This window comes from Cucurbita pepo, chromosome LG07 (assembly GCF_002806865.2).
Source record: "Cucurbita pepo subsp. pepo cultivar mu-cu-16 chromosome LG07, ASM280686v2, whole genome shotgun sequence".
NCBI lineage: Eukaryota > Viridiplantae > Streptophyta > Magnoliopsida > Cucurbitales > Cucurbitaceae > Cucurbita > Cucurbita pepo.
The window spans coordinates 4,415,419-4,431,974 of NC_036644.1; the positions used below are offsets into that span (position 1 = coordinate 4,415,419).

A 16,556-nucleotide genomic window follows, 5' to 3' on the forward strand; every position below is an offset into this window, starting at 1 on the left:
TATTTTTAGTAATTGTAACGACCTAACCCACTGCTAGTAAATATTGTGTTTTTCAAGCTTTTTTTTTTTTTGTTTTTGGGCTTCGCTTAAAAAAAACAAGTATGTTAGAGGAAGGTTTCCACACCCTTGTAAATGGTGTTTTGTCCTCCTCCCCAATCAATGTGGGACATCACAATTCACCCCCTTTGGGTCCCAGTGTCCTTATTGGCACACTGCCTCGTGTCTATCCCTCTTCGGGGAATTGCGAGAAGGCTGGCACAACGTCCGGTGTTTGGCTCTGATACCATTTGTAACGACCCAGGCGCACTGCTAGCAGATATTGTTCTCTTTGAGTTTTCCCTTTCGCGCTTCTCCTAAAGGCTTTAAAACGTGTCTGCTAGAGGAAGGTTTACACATCTTTGTAAATGATGTTTTGTCCTCCTCTCCAATCAATGTGGAACATCACATTAATATTCCTTTGTTTTAGGTCGTGACATTATCTTTCACAAATTTATAATTTGCATTACACGACACATTAATAAATGAAAAACAAAGTCAAAATATTCACATATATATTTCTCTCATGGAGTAAGGAAACCTAATTTGATACAAATTATATCACCCAAAAACTCTCATTAAATTTTTTATAATTAACATAGATATTTACACATTCTTCAAATTAAAAAAAATAAATAAATAATCAATTTAAATTTCTCCGATCAAAATCTTAAGATTTAAAACAAAAGGGTAAATCTATTTTTGGCCTAGAAATGAGAAAATATTTATTTACCTCGTGAATTAAGCTAATATATTTTAATGTCAAAAGATCTCGTCTTTTATTCTATAGAAAAAGACATGTAAGACAAGATTGGTGAAAAGAGATACAAGGTTGAAGTTTTATTAAACAAATTAGGTGTGATCTAAGATGATTAAGATCGAAAAATACTCCCATCCACAAATATTGATCGATTGAAATTGATTTTGAAACTTAAATAATACTTAAAATAGAATCAAAATTAAGTATAAAAAGTGAGGATCACTAACCAAGGAATGAAGAGGCATAGATCAATTATAAAATAGGAGAGTGATAAGAATTTGAACGGGAGAGTAGTTGTGTCTGTGCAAACAGACACAAAAAGTTATCAATTCTTCCCGACAAGAAAAAGTAGCTTTTAATTCTTTTAATACTTTCTTCAGTGTCTATTTGCACAGACACAAAGGGTCAAAATGGTTTTGCTGAAACTATCAATCTTGTTGTGTATGATATTGTTTAGCCCTTCCCTTTCAGGGGCTACTTCTCCCACCAACATATTCATCCTGGCCGGTCAGAGCAACATGGCTGGTCGAGGTGGGGTAGAGAAAATTCAAAACGGGAAACTTGTGTGGGATGGAAAGGTCCCATTGGAGTGTCAATCCGACCCATCCATCCTACGGTTGAACCCTGAGCGCCAATGGGAGATAGCACATGAACCTCTCCATTTGGGGATTGACATTAGTCACACTCCAGGGATTGGTCCGGGGATACCGTTTGCTCACCAGTTCAAAGAAAAAGTTGGACAAAAGGCAGGCACCGTGGGTTTAGTTCCTTGTGCTAGAGGTGGCACTTTAATTGAACAATGGATAAAAAACCCTAGCAATCCTAGTGCAACTTTTTACCAAAATTTCATTGAACGAATTAAAACATCAGAAAAAGAAGGTGGAGTTGTGCGTGCTTTGTTTTGGTATCAAGGAGAAAGCGATGCGGCTATGAATGACACCGCTCAAAGATACAAAGACAACTTAAAGAAGTTCATCACCGACATCCGTAATGATATAAAACCTAGATTTTTACCGGTCATTATTGTTAAGATATCCCTTTATGACTTTTTTATGAAGCACGATACTCATAACTTGCCGGCAGTGAGAGCAGCTGAAGATGCAGTCCAAAAAGAGCTTCCAGACATCATTACTATCGACTCTCGGGAGTTGCCTGTAAACTTTACCACATTTGAAGGCTTTTCGTGGGATCATGGTCATTTTAACACGGAAACAGAGATTGTTTTGGGTAAATGGTTGGCAGACACATATCTCGCCCACTATGGTCATTTACTTTGATCTTATTATGTGTCATTCTCTAATCTCTATTGATTGATCTATTATTCTATCTCAATAAAATCATTTAAACCACATCTTAGTTGAACCATAATATACTTAATACTCCATTTTTGTGGAAGTTTCTTATTTAAATAATTAAAAATAATCAAATTTTTTCTTAAAGATCAAAATTAAAATAATAACCTAGATGCATTGAGTGACACATATCGAATGAGGCAAATGAAATTATCCACATTGAAATATTATCCATCAGTAGCCATCGCGGGTTTCATTACTTTTCTTCCATTTCGAGATCAAACTGCCTAATCGAAAAAAATGGAGTGCTATCATATAGCTTTGTATTAGATTAGTTCACGAGTTGGAGATAAGCGAACTCAAACCGTTGACATCCGCCACAGGGTAAACCACGACCCCTCAGACCCTCGACTGATTCTACCATAGAGGCCAACGATAGACAATAACTCCCCCCGAACACAGCTTACAACTTTCATCGTACTGTCCTCTCCAAAGAGCAACTATTCTCAAAATCTCAAAAGGTACTGAGTTGGAATCCCATTCTAACTAAGGATTCTTATGGTTTCGGAGAATCCAGCTGCACGAGACCAGGAACGGAGAGCTTTCCCCCCTTTTCCGCCCGCCTCCTGGAATTCCTTCCAAAGCTTGTTGAATAATTTGTATGGATTCCGTATATGAATCTACTGCCTCTTTTATCTCAGGTCTTGGTCACCTACTAACTACTGCGCCGCTACAAGGACTAAACCTGTAACCATACGAAGGGGTGGGGTGTATAGGTCTCGATCACGTGGTTGGGGTATCGATGATGTGGCATACGGTCTGAGTATTTCAAAGAATACTCAGTAAGTGGCCTCACTATAGGGGGCCATACAAATGCAAGCCCATGCAATAATGATTTAGGGACCTATCTCTAATCATCATAAGGGTGATCATCAGTCTTGGACAGATTGGATGCNGGGTGGGGTGTATAGGTCTCGATCACGTGGTTGGGGTATCGATGATGTGGCATACGGTCTGAGTATTTCAAAGAATACTCAGTAAGTGGCCTCACTATAGGGGGCCATACAAATGCAAGCCCATGCAATAATGATTTAGGGACCTATCTCTAATCATCATAAGGGTGATCATCAGTCTTGGACAGATTGGATGCGTAGTACTTCCCTACACACGATTCACACGTGCGAGTGTGAATCCCCAGGGCGCTCGCACCCCCTTGGACCCTTTAGTCAAGCTAATCTGTAACAACGTCCGGAGGTCAGTGGAACCCCATAGTGTCATGCATCTCATGAACACCCTTATCTATGTGCATTCGCACTCATCATCATACAATGTGCATCTGCACTCATCATCTCTAGGGAAAATAGTCGTATGCTTATGAACATACAATATGCATGAGGTTCTTCTAAATCCATCATAATGTCTCTTCTAATACAACCCTCTAGTCTCATCTCTTTGTTACTCTAGGTAACACATACTCGTAGATATTTATATTAATATCATTTTCATGCTCTTAGGGTTGTGTCCTATGTCAATCTAACGACATGATACAATATGGCACTCATCATCATATAACATGCTCCATATGGAATACATCATCATATTAAGGTAAACGTCACGCAATCGTCATACTCATCATATTGCCATAAAGTGCATCAAGCATATCAAGTACGTCATTCATCAAAATATATATATACTACGCACATCATCAAGCATGCATCATAACTCGTACATCATCAGACACTCGTACATCATCATCTACTAGTATACGACATCATACAATACAGCTCATACATCGTCATAACTCATACATCATCACATACTATCATACGGCATCATACGACACAGTTCATATATCATCATAATTCATACAATTTTTAGCCTACGCTATAGTAAGGTCACTTATCTGATTAGTTTAAGTTATTGTCACGAATTTATCCTTAATCAAAGTTTAATTCTCTCCTTTGAAATCCAAGTCAACCTATGTGAGTTCATGACATTAGGTTCAAGTTCGAAGTTCTATAAAATTATTTCTTTAATTTACATTGGCCCATGTGTTAAACATCATGCCAAACATTTGAGGCTTTGCATGAATAAAGTTTTAAATATTTGTTTATGTTTGTTATAATTTCATTTTGGTGTCATCCATTTAAAACTCTTTAATATTTACCCTACATTTTCTTTCCTCCTACTAAGTGTTTCCTTTTCTTTTTATTTTAATTAAGTTCGCGATTATCTTTAGCCAATTTTAATAGGTTCTTGAATTGTACAGATAATCAATTCTATATCTCCCATTTTTTTACTTTTATGTATTTCAACTATTCTTTCACAGAATCTTCCATTTTTCTCTGTATTTACTTTCTATCTTCCATTTTTTTTTTTCTGATCTTTCACAGAATCTTCCATTTTTCTCTGTATTTACTTTCTATCTTCTTTTTTTTTCTGTCTGTATTTACTTTTTTTTTTCTTTTAATTCTTTGGACAAATATTGGCCTCTTTGATTTGAGTTATTTCTCTAACCTAACATGATAATTAAAATCTAAATAACTGGGCAATAGATCTAATTCTGAATAATTAGATAAAGGAAAAGGAAATCTGATTCCAACTATTTCTTGTAACACGATTGCATATATGAGAAGGAGATCTCACTCCAATTAAATCTCCTCTATCTCTCCAATTAAATCTTCAGCTCTGTGTAAATGTTGTTGTTGGTATTTTTTTTTTTCTTAATTGATGTAGGAACACCTATGCTTCTTCTAAATTTTGACTAAGTAGTTGGGAGAGGAAGAGGGGTCAATGGAGATTAGTTTCAGGGAAAATTATTATTTTTATTATTTTTATTATTTAATTATTAATTATTATCATTATTATTATTCTTTTTTTTTGTACGGTTGTTATAATTCGAGAAGTACCTACTTATTCTTTGATTTCATACATTCTTATCAAACATGATACGTCATAGTGTCTCGAAGGGTATAAACATGGTCACATCAACATTGCAGTCATAATCAAAGATAAAAGAAAGTACGTACATATATCACATTGTTGGTTCAGATCACATAACATAAACAATAGCACATAAATAGAGCCAAAGAGTACATGTTATTGATGCATCAAAAAAATTCATCAAATCTAACTCATTAACGTTTTAGGCTCTCCTTTGTGTTCTTAATCTCATTTTGGTCAGACGTTCCTAGGTTTAGTTTTACTTAGTTTAATTTAACCTACAATATTCATCGGTTTAGAAGAAGGAGCTTAGAGTTTATTTGGGGAGTCAACAAAACTTAAATCTTCTAATATATTTTAATGTCAAAAGATCCAATCCTTGAAAAAAACATGTGAGACAAGATTAATAAATAATAATAATAATAATAATAATAATAATAATAATAATAATAAAAATAAAATTCATAGTTGAAAATTTATTTTTATACTTCTACATATATAGATATATTAGACAAATTAGGTGTGATCTAAGACTATTAAGATCGAAAAATACTCTCAATCCACAAATATTGACAATTGAAATTGATTTTGAAACTTAAATAAGACTAAAAATAGAATCAAAATTAAGTATAAAAAGTGAGGATAACTGGGAAAGGAATGAAGAGGCATAGATCAATTATAAAATAGAAGGAGAGTGATAAGAGTTTTAACGGGAGAGTAGTTGTGTCTGTGCAAATAGACACAAAAAGTTATCAATTCTTTTAGACAGACACAAGGGGTCAAAATGGTTTTGCTAAAACTATCAATCTTGTTGTGTATGATATTGTTTAGCCCTTCCCTTTCAGGGGCTACTTCTCCCACCAACATATTCATCCTTGCCGGTCAGAGCAACATGGCTGGTCGAGGTGGGGTAGAGAAAATTCAAAACGGGAAACTTGTGTGGGATGGAAAGGTCCCATTGGAGTGTCAATCCGACCCATCCATCCTACGGTTGAACCCTGAGCGCCAATGGGAGATAGCACATGAACCTCTCCATTTGGGGATTGACATTAGTCACACTCCAGGGATTGGTCCGGGGATACCGTTTGCTCACCAGTTCAAAGAAAAAGCTGGACAAAAGGCAGGCACCGTGGGTTTAGTTCCTTGTGCTAGAGGTGGCACTTTAATTGAACAATGGATAAAAAACCCTAGCAATCCTAGTGCAACTTTTTACCAAAATTTCATTGAACGAATTAAAACATCAGAAAAAGAAGGTGGAGTTGTGCGTGCTTTGTTTTGGTATCAAGGAGAAAGCGATGCGGCTATGAATGACACCGCTCAAAGATACAAAGACAACTTAAAGAAGTTCATCACCGACATCCGTAATGATATAAAACCTAGATTTTTACCGGTCATTATTGTTAAGATATCCCTTTATGACTTTTTTATGAAGCACGATACTCATAACTTGCCGGCAGTGAGAGCAGCTGAAGATGCAGTCCAAAAAGAGCTTCCAGACATCATTACTATCGACTCTCGGGAGTTGCCTGTAAACTTTACCACATTTGAAGGCTTTTCGTGGGATCATGGTCATTTTAACACGGAAACAGAGATTGTTTTGGGTAAATGGTTGGCAGACACATATCTCGCCCACTATGGTCATTTACTATGATCTTATTATGTGTCATTCTCTGATCTTTATTGATTGATCTATTATTCTATCTCAATAAAATCATTTAAACATCTTTGTTGAACCATAATATACTTAATACTCCATTTTTGTGGAAGTTTCTCATTTAAATAATTAAAAATAATCAAATTTTTTCTTAAAGATCAAAATTAAAATAATAACCTAGATGCATTGAGTGACACATATCGAATGAGGCAAATGAAATTATCCACATTGAAATATTATCTATCAAAGAGTTTAGAGAGACCTAGTTGTTATTGTTTATGAGATTTAAGTAACTATCAGCTAGGTTATTATTGGTGCTATCGTGAGTCAAGACCCTTAATCCACCAAATAAACTCTATCGAAACATGGAGTGCTATCATATAGCTTTAAATCGGCTAAGTTCATGAATTGGAGATAAGCGGCTTCGAACCGCTTACATCTGCCACAAGGTAAACCACCGCCTCTCAGGCCCTCGAATGATTCTACCATAGAGGCCAACGATAGACAATAACTCCCCCCGAACATAGCTTACAACTTTCATCGTACTGTCTCAAAATCTCAAAAGGTACTAAGTTAGAATCTCAAAAGGTACTGAGTTAGAATACCATTTTAACTAAACATTATTGTGGTTTCGGAGAATCCAGCTACAGGAGAACCAGGAACGGAGAGCTTTCCCCTCTTTTCCGCCCGCCTCCCGGAATTCCTCCCAAAACTTGTTGAATAATTTGTATGGATTCCGTATATGAATCTGCTGCCTCTTTTAGTCTTGGATCACCTACTAACTACTGCTACGCTACAAGGACTGAACCTGTAACCATATGAAGGGGTGGAGTGTATAGGTCTCGAACACGTGGTTGGAGTATCAATGATGTGGCATACAGCAGTATTTCGAAGAATACTAAGTAAGTGGGGCATGCAAATGCAAGCACATGCAATCATGATTTAGGGACCTATCTCTAATCATCATAAGGGTGATCTCTCGAACAAATTGGATGTGTAGTACTTCCCTACACACGATTCACACGTGCGAGTGTGAATCCCAAGGGCACTCGCACACCCCCTGGACCCTTTGGTCAAGCTAATATGTAGCAACGTGAGGTTAGCGGAACCCCATAGTGTCATGCGCCTCATGAACACCCTCATCTGTGCGCATTCGCACTCATCATCATACTGTGCAAAACCGCACTCATCATCTCGAAGTAGCCCTATGCTTATGAACATACAATATGCATGAGATCCCTCTAAATCCATCATAATGTCTCTTCATTTTCATGCTTTTAGGGTTGTGTCCTATGTCGATCTAACGACATGATACAATATGACACTCAACATCATATAGCATGCTCCATATGGAAAACATCATCATATTAAGGTAAACATCACGCAATCGTCATACTCATCATATTGCTATAAAGTACATCAAGCATATCAAGTACGTCATTCATCAAAATATATATATACTACGCACATCATCAAGCATGCACCATAACTCATACATCATCGTACACTCGTACATCATCATATACTAGTATACGACATCATACAATACAGCTCATGCATCGTCATAACTCATACATCATCACATACTATCATACGACATCATACGACACAATTCATACATCATCATAATTCATACAATTTTTAGCATATCCTATAGTAAGGTCACTTATATGATTAGTTTAAGTTATTGTCACGAATTTATCCTTAATGAAAGTTTAATTCTGTCGTTTGAAATCCAAGTCAATCTATATGAATTTATGACATTAGTTTCAAGTTCGAAGTTCTCTAAAATTATTTCTTTAATTTACATTGGTCCATGTGTTAAACATCATGCGAACATTAGAGGCTTTGCATGAATAAAGTTTTAAATGTTTGTTTATGTTTGTTATAATTTCATTTTGATGTCCTCCTTTAATATTTACCATATATTTTCTTTCCTCCTACCGAGTGTTTCCTTTTCTTTTTATTTTAATTAGGTTCACAATTATCTTTGGCCAATTTTAATAGGTTATTGAATTGCACAAATAATCAATTCCATATCTCCCATTTTTTTTTTACTTTGATGTATTTCATCTGTTTTCTCACCAAATCTTCCATTTTCGTCTGTATTTATTTTTTATCTTCCATTTTTTTTTTTCTTTTTGTGTTCCTATTTATTTATTTATTTTTAATTCTATTGACAAATATTTGTTAGGCTGAGCTGGTCAGGTTATATCCGGTAAAGCTATATTTAGTAAAGTTATATTTAGTAAAGTTATATATAGTAAAGTTATATATAGTAAAGCTATATAGGGTAAAGCTATATATGGTAAAGCTATATCCAGTAAAGCTATATAGGGTAAATAGCTATATATAGTAGATGGCTAAATCTGGTAAAACTATATATAGTAAACTATACCATATATATATCTGGTACGGTAGAGCTTTGAAAATGTACTTTTCTATTCTCTGTACTCTCTCTTGTTGTACATCCCTGGACCCTCTGGTCAAGCTAATCTGTAGCGACGTCCGGAGATCAGCGGAACCCCATAGTGTCATGCGTCTCATGAACACCCTCATCTGTGTGCATTCACACCTGTGCGCATTCGCGCTCATCATATCGTGCGCGTCCGCACTCATCATCTCTAGGGGAAGTAGCCCTATGAACATACAATAGGTATGAGGTCTCTCTAAATTCATCATAATGTCTCTTCTGACACAACCCTCTAGTCTCATCTCTTTCTTACTCTAGGTAACACATACTCGTGGATATTTATATTAATATCATTTTCACGCTCTTAGGGTTGTGTCCTATGTTGATCTAACGACATGATGCAATATGGCACTCATCATCATATAGCATGCTCAATATCGAAAACATCTCATATTAAGGTAAACGTCACGCAATCATCATACTCATCATATTGCCACAAAGTGCGTCAAACATATCAAATACGTCATTCATCAAAAAATATATATACTGCACACATCATCAAGTATCGTAACCCACACATCATCAAGTATCGTAACCCACACATCATCATAACCCACACATCATCATAACTCATACATCATCATAACTCATATACCGCATCGTACGACATAGTTCATACATCATCATAACTCATACAATTTTTAGTCTATCTATAGTAAGACCACTTACCTTGTTGGCCTTAGCCGAAGTATTCCCTAATTTATTTAACGTAAGCTCCCGTTCCCCGAGAACTACACCAAATGTTGCCAAGGTTTGCTTCCTGTCGCATCGTTCGTTACCTTTTGTTAGTATTTTACATTTTAATTAATAATCCAACTAACAGTGCGAAATACAGCTCTAAACGGCTTCAATAAAAATCGAGTTCCATGTTTTGATTGTTTCTAAATTATTTAAGATAATAAAACTTAAAACTTAAATTAAAAATAGGTCAATATTATTAATATTTGGAGTGGCTTGGATAAAAGTTTAATGTTATATCCTATAAATACAAATATAATAATTTCTCATATCTTCCATTTTCCTTCTCTCACCCTATTTCTTCTCTATGTTATATTTTAATTCTGTTTATAGTATTTCCATCTCAACGATACTTGCCATTTTCAAACCATTCTAATTTTCTTTTCTTACCTAAAATCTTCCCTCTTTTCTACTTTCATATATAATAAATCTAATTCTTTTAATCAGTTTCTTCGGTTTAATTCTACTCCATATCTAAATTATTTAATTCTATTTTCAGATTTTTTTTTTGTTTTACTCTTTTAAGCCGTTCAATTCTACTTTCATATTTAATAAATTTAATTTTAATCAGTTTCTTCACTTTAATTCTACCCATATCTAAATTGTTTAATTCTATTTTCAGAATTTTTTTGTTTTACTATTTTTTTTATTTGATCTGACCAATTTTAATAGACTCTAAGATAGATAATTTCTAATTGAGATTATTGATACGGAATGATTTAGGGAGGGGCTAACAGATTAAAGGAGAGGTGGTCAACNTAGGTTTAATATATATATATATATATATATATATATATATATATATATATATTAAACCTAACGGGGGCGTTACATAATCTATATAAAATATATTAATTAAAGAATATGGAGTTGAACTGGTATGAGGCTCAAATGATTTAAATATGTATTAGGATATCTTATAATATTTAAATATGATACCAATAGGATTTCATATTTTCTCTCTCTCGAGAGTCATGATTTTCTTTAGAGCTCTACTTTTCCAATCCTTCTGGATATATCATTTTTAGTTTTGTTTAATTCTAAATAAAATCAAAATGGATTTCAATGTCTTCTACGCCAGTGAAACATTCATTACCAACATTTTCTTTTTTATTACACAATTATAGGAATTTCAAAGTAAAACGTGTTTGACTGGACCAAATCTATGTTGGGTCATCTCCTAGAATGTTTCTGAGGAGGACAAAACATGTTAAAATGACCATGTTGGTGTGTAGGAATAGTCTTCACTTCTAGAAGCAGTTTCAGACGAGACAAGTCAAGTAGGTAAAGTATCATATTGTTGAGATGTAAAGGAAAGCCGAGACCATTAGATGTCAAATCGAATTTCGAAACATGGGTATGGGGCGTTACATATGATATTAGAGTGAAACCTCTCCTAGTAAGATGTAGTTCGGGGACGAACCAAGGCAAAAGATGGTGATAATGTGGCATTCGAGAAAAGACGGTACATAAATGAATCAATATCATATAAATTGAATACATAGTCATGCATCGTGTCAATATACGTAATTTTATATTTACCATCCGTTCTCGATACGTACATCGTTTTGGTCGTGGCATTACCATTTTTGGGGAGCAATTCAAACCTTTCACTTCAAATGGTGAGCCTACTAAAAATTGCCATTTAACATTATTTGGCAAGTTTCGTAATAACAAAGACGATGGATAGGCCCAAAAATTTGGTCATCTTTACAAGAATCCAAGCTTGAAGCTGAAGAACATGCCTAATTTTTGTGTTTTGAAGTTCATCGATAAGAATCTGGGCGTCTCCAGCAGTGTTTTTGATACCTGTTCTTCATTCATTCCCATGGAGAATTTCATCTATCTCATCCTTCTCATCTCCATCTTCCCCATTTCAATCCAATCCAAAGTTTCGATTTCGATTTCCCCTTCTACTCTCAACAAATCCGGCGATCCAGTTCAAATCCAATGGTCTGGAGTCGAATCTCCCTCCAATCTCGACTGGCTTGGAATTTACTCGCCTCCAAATTCGTCTCACAAGCATTTCATCGGCTATGTTTTTCTTTCTTCTTCTCCCGGATGGGAATCCGGCTCCGGATCCGTTACAATCCCCTTAGTCAACCTCCGATCCAAATACTCCTTCAGGATTTTTCGATGGACCGAATCGGAGATTGACGATAAGCATCATGACCACGACAACAACCCTCTTCCTGGAACGAAGCACCTCCTTGCATCCTCGGAAGAGCTCCGATTTAGCCCCGGCCGCGGTCCGGAGCAGATCCATCTGGCGTTCACGGACCAGGATGATGAAATGAGAGTGATGTTCGTGACGGAAGATGGATCGGAAAGGTTCGTGAGGTATGGAGAGAAGGAGGAGGAGCTTGATCAGATTGTTGCGGCTCGTGTTGCGAGGTACGAGAGGAAGCACATGTGCGATTCCCCTGCTAATGATAGCATTGGCTGGAGGGATCCTGGTTTCATTCATGATGCTGTTATGACAAACTTGCAGAATGGATCTAGGGTTTATTATCAGGTAACCTTTTTGCCTAATTTTTTGTTCTGTTGTATCTGATGGAATTTCAAATGCTATTAGCTTTGGGTTTTGATCATTGGCATTAGTAGTTTGGTTAGCTAAATCATATGGTTGTTATGATGTTTTCTTGTGATGATTCATGCTGCTTGTTTCAAATGTTGATTCATTGTGTAGTGTGCCCTGCTATAGCCATGAGAAATCATGAAGGAAATTGGTACTGTATGATGGTTCATTGCTGGTGTTTATGTAACCGTTCAAGCCCACCGCCCATAGATATTGTCATCTTTGGGCTTTCCTTTTTGGGTTTGCCCTCAAAGGTTTTTTAAAACACGTCAGATAGGGAGAGGTTTCCACACCCTTGTAAAGAATGCTTCACTCTCCTCCTCAACCGATGTGAGACCTTACAATACACTCCCCTTCGGGGCCCAAGTGTTCTTGCTGGCACACCGCCTCATGTCCACCCCCCTTTGAGCTCAGCCTCCTTGCTAACACATTGCCTGATGTTTGGCTTTGATACCATTTGTAACCGTCCAAGCCCACTTGTTCACTGCTGGCATATATTGTTATCTTTGGTCTTTAACTTTTGGGTTTTCCCTCAAGATTTTTTAAAATGCGTCTGTCAGGTAGAGGTTTTCATACCCTTATAAATAATGTTTCATTTTCCTCCTCAACTTACGTGAGATCTCACTCTTTGACTAATTATGATTTGGAAAGTTAAAATTATTAATTCTGCATTCAAATTAGAAATGAAGTTGATGGTACCTTTTTTTTTTCCTTTTTTTTTGTGTTTTTTGTTGAGTTGACCATACCATAAAGGTAAAGAACTATAATGCAATGGTGTTCGCTTTTACCAGGTCGGAAGTGAGTCCAAAGGTTGGAGTAGCATTCAAAGCTTTATGTCTCGTAATGAGGACTCAGATGAAACAATTGCTTTCCTTTTTGGTGACATGGGAGCTGCAACACCATACACGACCTTTGTCCGAACACAAGACGAGAGTATATCGACTGTTAGGTGGATACTTCGTGACATCGAAGCTCTCGGTGACAAACCTGCATTTGTCTCTCACATTGGAGATATCAGCTATGCAAGGGGTCATTCATGGTTGTGGGACGTTTTCTTCAATCAGATTGAACCTGTGGCATCCAAGGTTGCATACCATGTATGTATTGGCAATCATGAATATGATTGGCCTCTTCAGCCATGGAAGCCCGACTGGGCGTCCGGTATATATGGTAAAGACGGGGGAGGAGAATGTGGGGTGCCATACAGTTTGAAGTTCAACATGCCAGGAAATTCATCGGAACCGACTAAAACCAACGGCGTGCCTACTCGAAACCTTTTCTACTCGTTTAACATGGGATCAGTGCATTTTGTATACATATCTACAGAAACCAATTTCCTTAAAGGAAGTAGGCAGTTTTCATTCTTAGAGCATGATTTGGAGTCTGTTGATAGGAAGAAGACACCGTTCGTGGTAGTACAAGGACATAGACCGATGTACACGACGAGCAACGAACTTAGAGACACGCCATTGAGGGAGAAAATGCTGCACCATTTGGAACCATTGTTTGTGAAAAACAACGTGACATTGGCATTATGGGGTCATGTTCATAGGTACGAGAGATTTTGCCCGCTTCAAAACTACACTTGTGGAAGTATGGGTGTGGATGGAGAAGACTGGGAGGCATTACCCGTCCATCTTGTTATTGGGATGGCTGGACAAGATTGGCAGCCTATCTGGGAGCCGAGACCAAACCACCTCGATGTCCCAATCTTCCCACAACCAAAGAGATCAATGTACCGCGGAGGCGAGTTCGGGTACACCAGATTGGTTGCTACGAAAGAGAAGCTAACAATCTCTTATGTCGGAAACCACGACGGAGAGGTACACGATTCGGTTGAGATTTTGGCATCAGGGCAGGTTGTAAATGGCGGTGTCGGTGCAAAGTTCAACAGGAGTGTCGAAAACTCGTGGTCGAGAAATGGGATGCTAGAGTCCGCATTCTCGTGGTATGTGATGGGAGGAAGTATTTTGGTACTTGGAGGCTTCATAGGATACATCGTTGGATTTGTATCACATGCAAGGAAGTCAAGAAATAACTGGACTCCTGTGAAGACTGAAGAGTTGCAATGAAGTGAATGAAATTGGTGGAGATTATGTGTTGTGTGTATAGTTGCAACCATGTTTTGAATCAGAAAGGGAAAGTGTTTGTAAATAGGTATTCGACTTCCTGTTGCTGATCAAGAGCAGTGTGAGGTATGTATTAGTGGAATATTTGGGTTTTTTTTTTTTTTTTTTTTTTTTTCTTTTTGTATCTAATGAAATTGCAGAATATTACTGATGAAAAGAGTTCAATACAAATAAAACTTGATGTTTGGAATTCATAGCTTCTCGGAGCTCGTCGGAGCTAATCATATGATCTTAGTTCCTAAAAGCTGATCGTTGCTCAAAATCTAGCTTCTAGAAACTCATCGTTTCTTGTAATCTGGTTCATTGGAGTTCATGTATCTCATTAAGATTATCCTAGGTTTTTGGATAGTACTCATAATCATTATCATCATAATCTTGAGGGAGTGACCCTCGTGTCTGCCAACTACTATATACTTATGTGGACCTTGCTCTTATTCGAACAAGTTTACGACTATGGGATAATTGGATGTTTTCTAATCGTCTCCATATAGAGTATGCTTATGGTGCCCATCATCTAATACATCTAATACAAGTGCAAACTCTATCGTGATCATCCCGTGGACCCTATCTTGAACGGTTCATGAAATTTTATCACATAGTAACATAAACACATCATCACATATGATATCGTAAATCATTAATTAGAGATAGGACATTGCAAATTGCATCATTACTAAATCATTAATCATGCCCCAAAGTTATCTAATTTCACATCGTTTTAGTAATTCATCAAGACAAATCATTTAAAGATTAAGAACACATACTTTTAACTCATTTAAAGATTTTTTTAACTAACCGGCCACTGACCCAAATCAAAAGTAAATAATTAAAAATTTGATAGGAGACTTAGTAGTACTTTGTTCAATGGAAGAATTACTAGAAATGAGACCAATATCTCACATTTGATAAATAAATGGAAGATTATAGATATAGAAGTAAAAATCATATATAATTAATATGAGAGGGGTTTATGCCTAAAGTAGACGTACGGTTGAAGTTGCATGTTCATAACAAGGAAGAGATGACACTCAATATTTAATAATTGTTGAAAAATAGATGACACTCAATATTTAATAATTGTTGAAAAATCATTACTTCGCTCCCCAAGACACCTTATGTTAATAAAAACTTGTAATTAACTTTCAATTTGAGTGATTCAAATTGCATTGGACTTGTTTTTCAGCGGTCTACGTTGGTATCGAGCACAGTGTTTGAAACATCCATATAACATCTCAACATTGTGGAGAGATTTTGATAGGATGCAACACTATCACGTGTTATTTCCCTAAGGCCTTTTGACTTAAAACTTTAAAATTAACAATACCTTAAGCTTTAAAACTTAGTGTTCACCAATTTTTTTGTTATTTTTGTTATTTTTGGCATATTCTTTTATCCTTGAAAGCTTTTGTTGATATAAATTGATTTGAACATGTTGGATATGATACATAAAGAATTGTCCACGTCAATTCCTTTAACGTTGTTATATCGTTTAGTATCAAAATTACTTTGATACCGTATCAAAGCCTCTTAATTTCAAAAAAGGATATCACAGAAAACTAATCTCCCCTCCGACCCCTACTTGTCATAATTGTTCTAACTTCTATCTTCCTTGCTGAGTAGGGATATCAAAAATCTAGCACAATGAATCTCATAACCACTCTCTCCAAATTTCGAAAGCTATAACTATTTTAGTAATTGGAGACGAAACCTAGAAATCAATCACCGATCCAATTTAAGTACCACCACAAAACTTCAACAAAAAACTAATAAATAAAGTCCAAAAGTGATTGAATGCAACCGTTCCTCATTTGTTGACTCTAGAAATAGTAATATGGAGAACTAAGTAGTTATTAACATTTCATTTTGGAAATGTTACAACCACATTTATCCATTAAATGTTAACATTTATTGTTAAAAAAAAAGTATAAACAAAAAAGGTACAAAAAAGGAGAA

At 36.1% G+C, this 16,556-nt stretch overlaps 1 protein-coding gene across 1 annotated transcript; it reads left to right on the top strand.

Annotated features, from left to right (window-relative positions):
- The first annotated feature begins 11,547 nt into the window (after nt 1-11,547).
- Nucleotides 11,548-14,802, top strand: LOC111798624 (probable inactive purple acid phosphatase 2). Its single transcript, XM_023681880.1, has 2 exons — nt 11,548-12,411; nt 13,266-14,802. The coding sequence occupies exons 1-2, from the start codon at nt 11,638-11,640 to the stop codon at nt 14,544-14,546; spliced, it is 2,055 nt and encodes a 684-aa protein (XP_023537648.1). The 5' UTR covers nt 11,548-11,637; the 3' UTR covers nt 14,547-14,802.
- Nucleotides 14,803-16,556: the final 1,754 nt, after the last annotated feature.

Coding starts and splice junctions, on each gene's coding strand:
- LOC111798624 (XM_023681880.1), top strand. CDS start 11,638: ATGCCTAATTTTTGTGTTTTGAAGTTCATCGATAAGAATCTGGGCGTC. Junction 12,412..13,265: donor GATCTAGGGTTTATTATCAG/GTAACCTTTTTG, acceptor CGCTTTTACCAG/GTCGGAAGTGAGTCCAAAGG.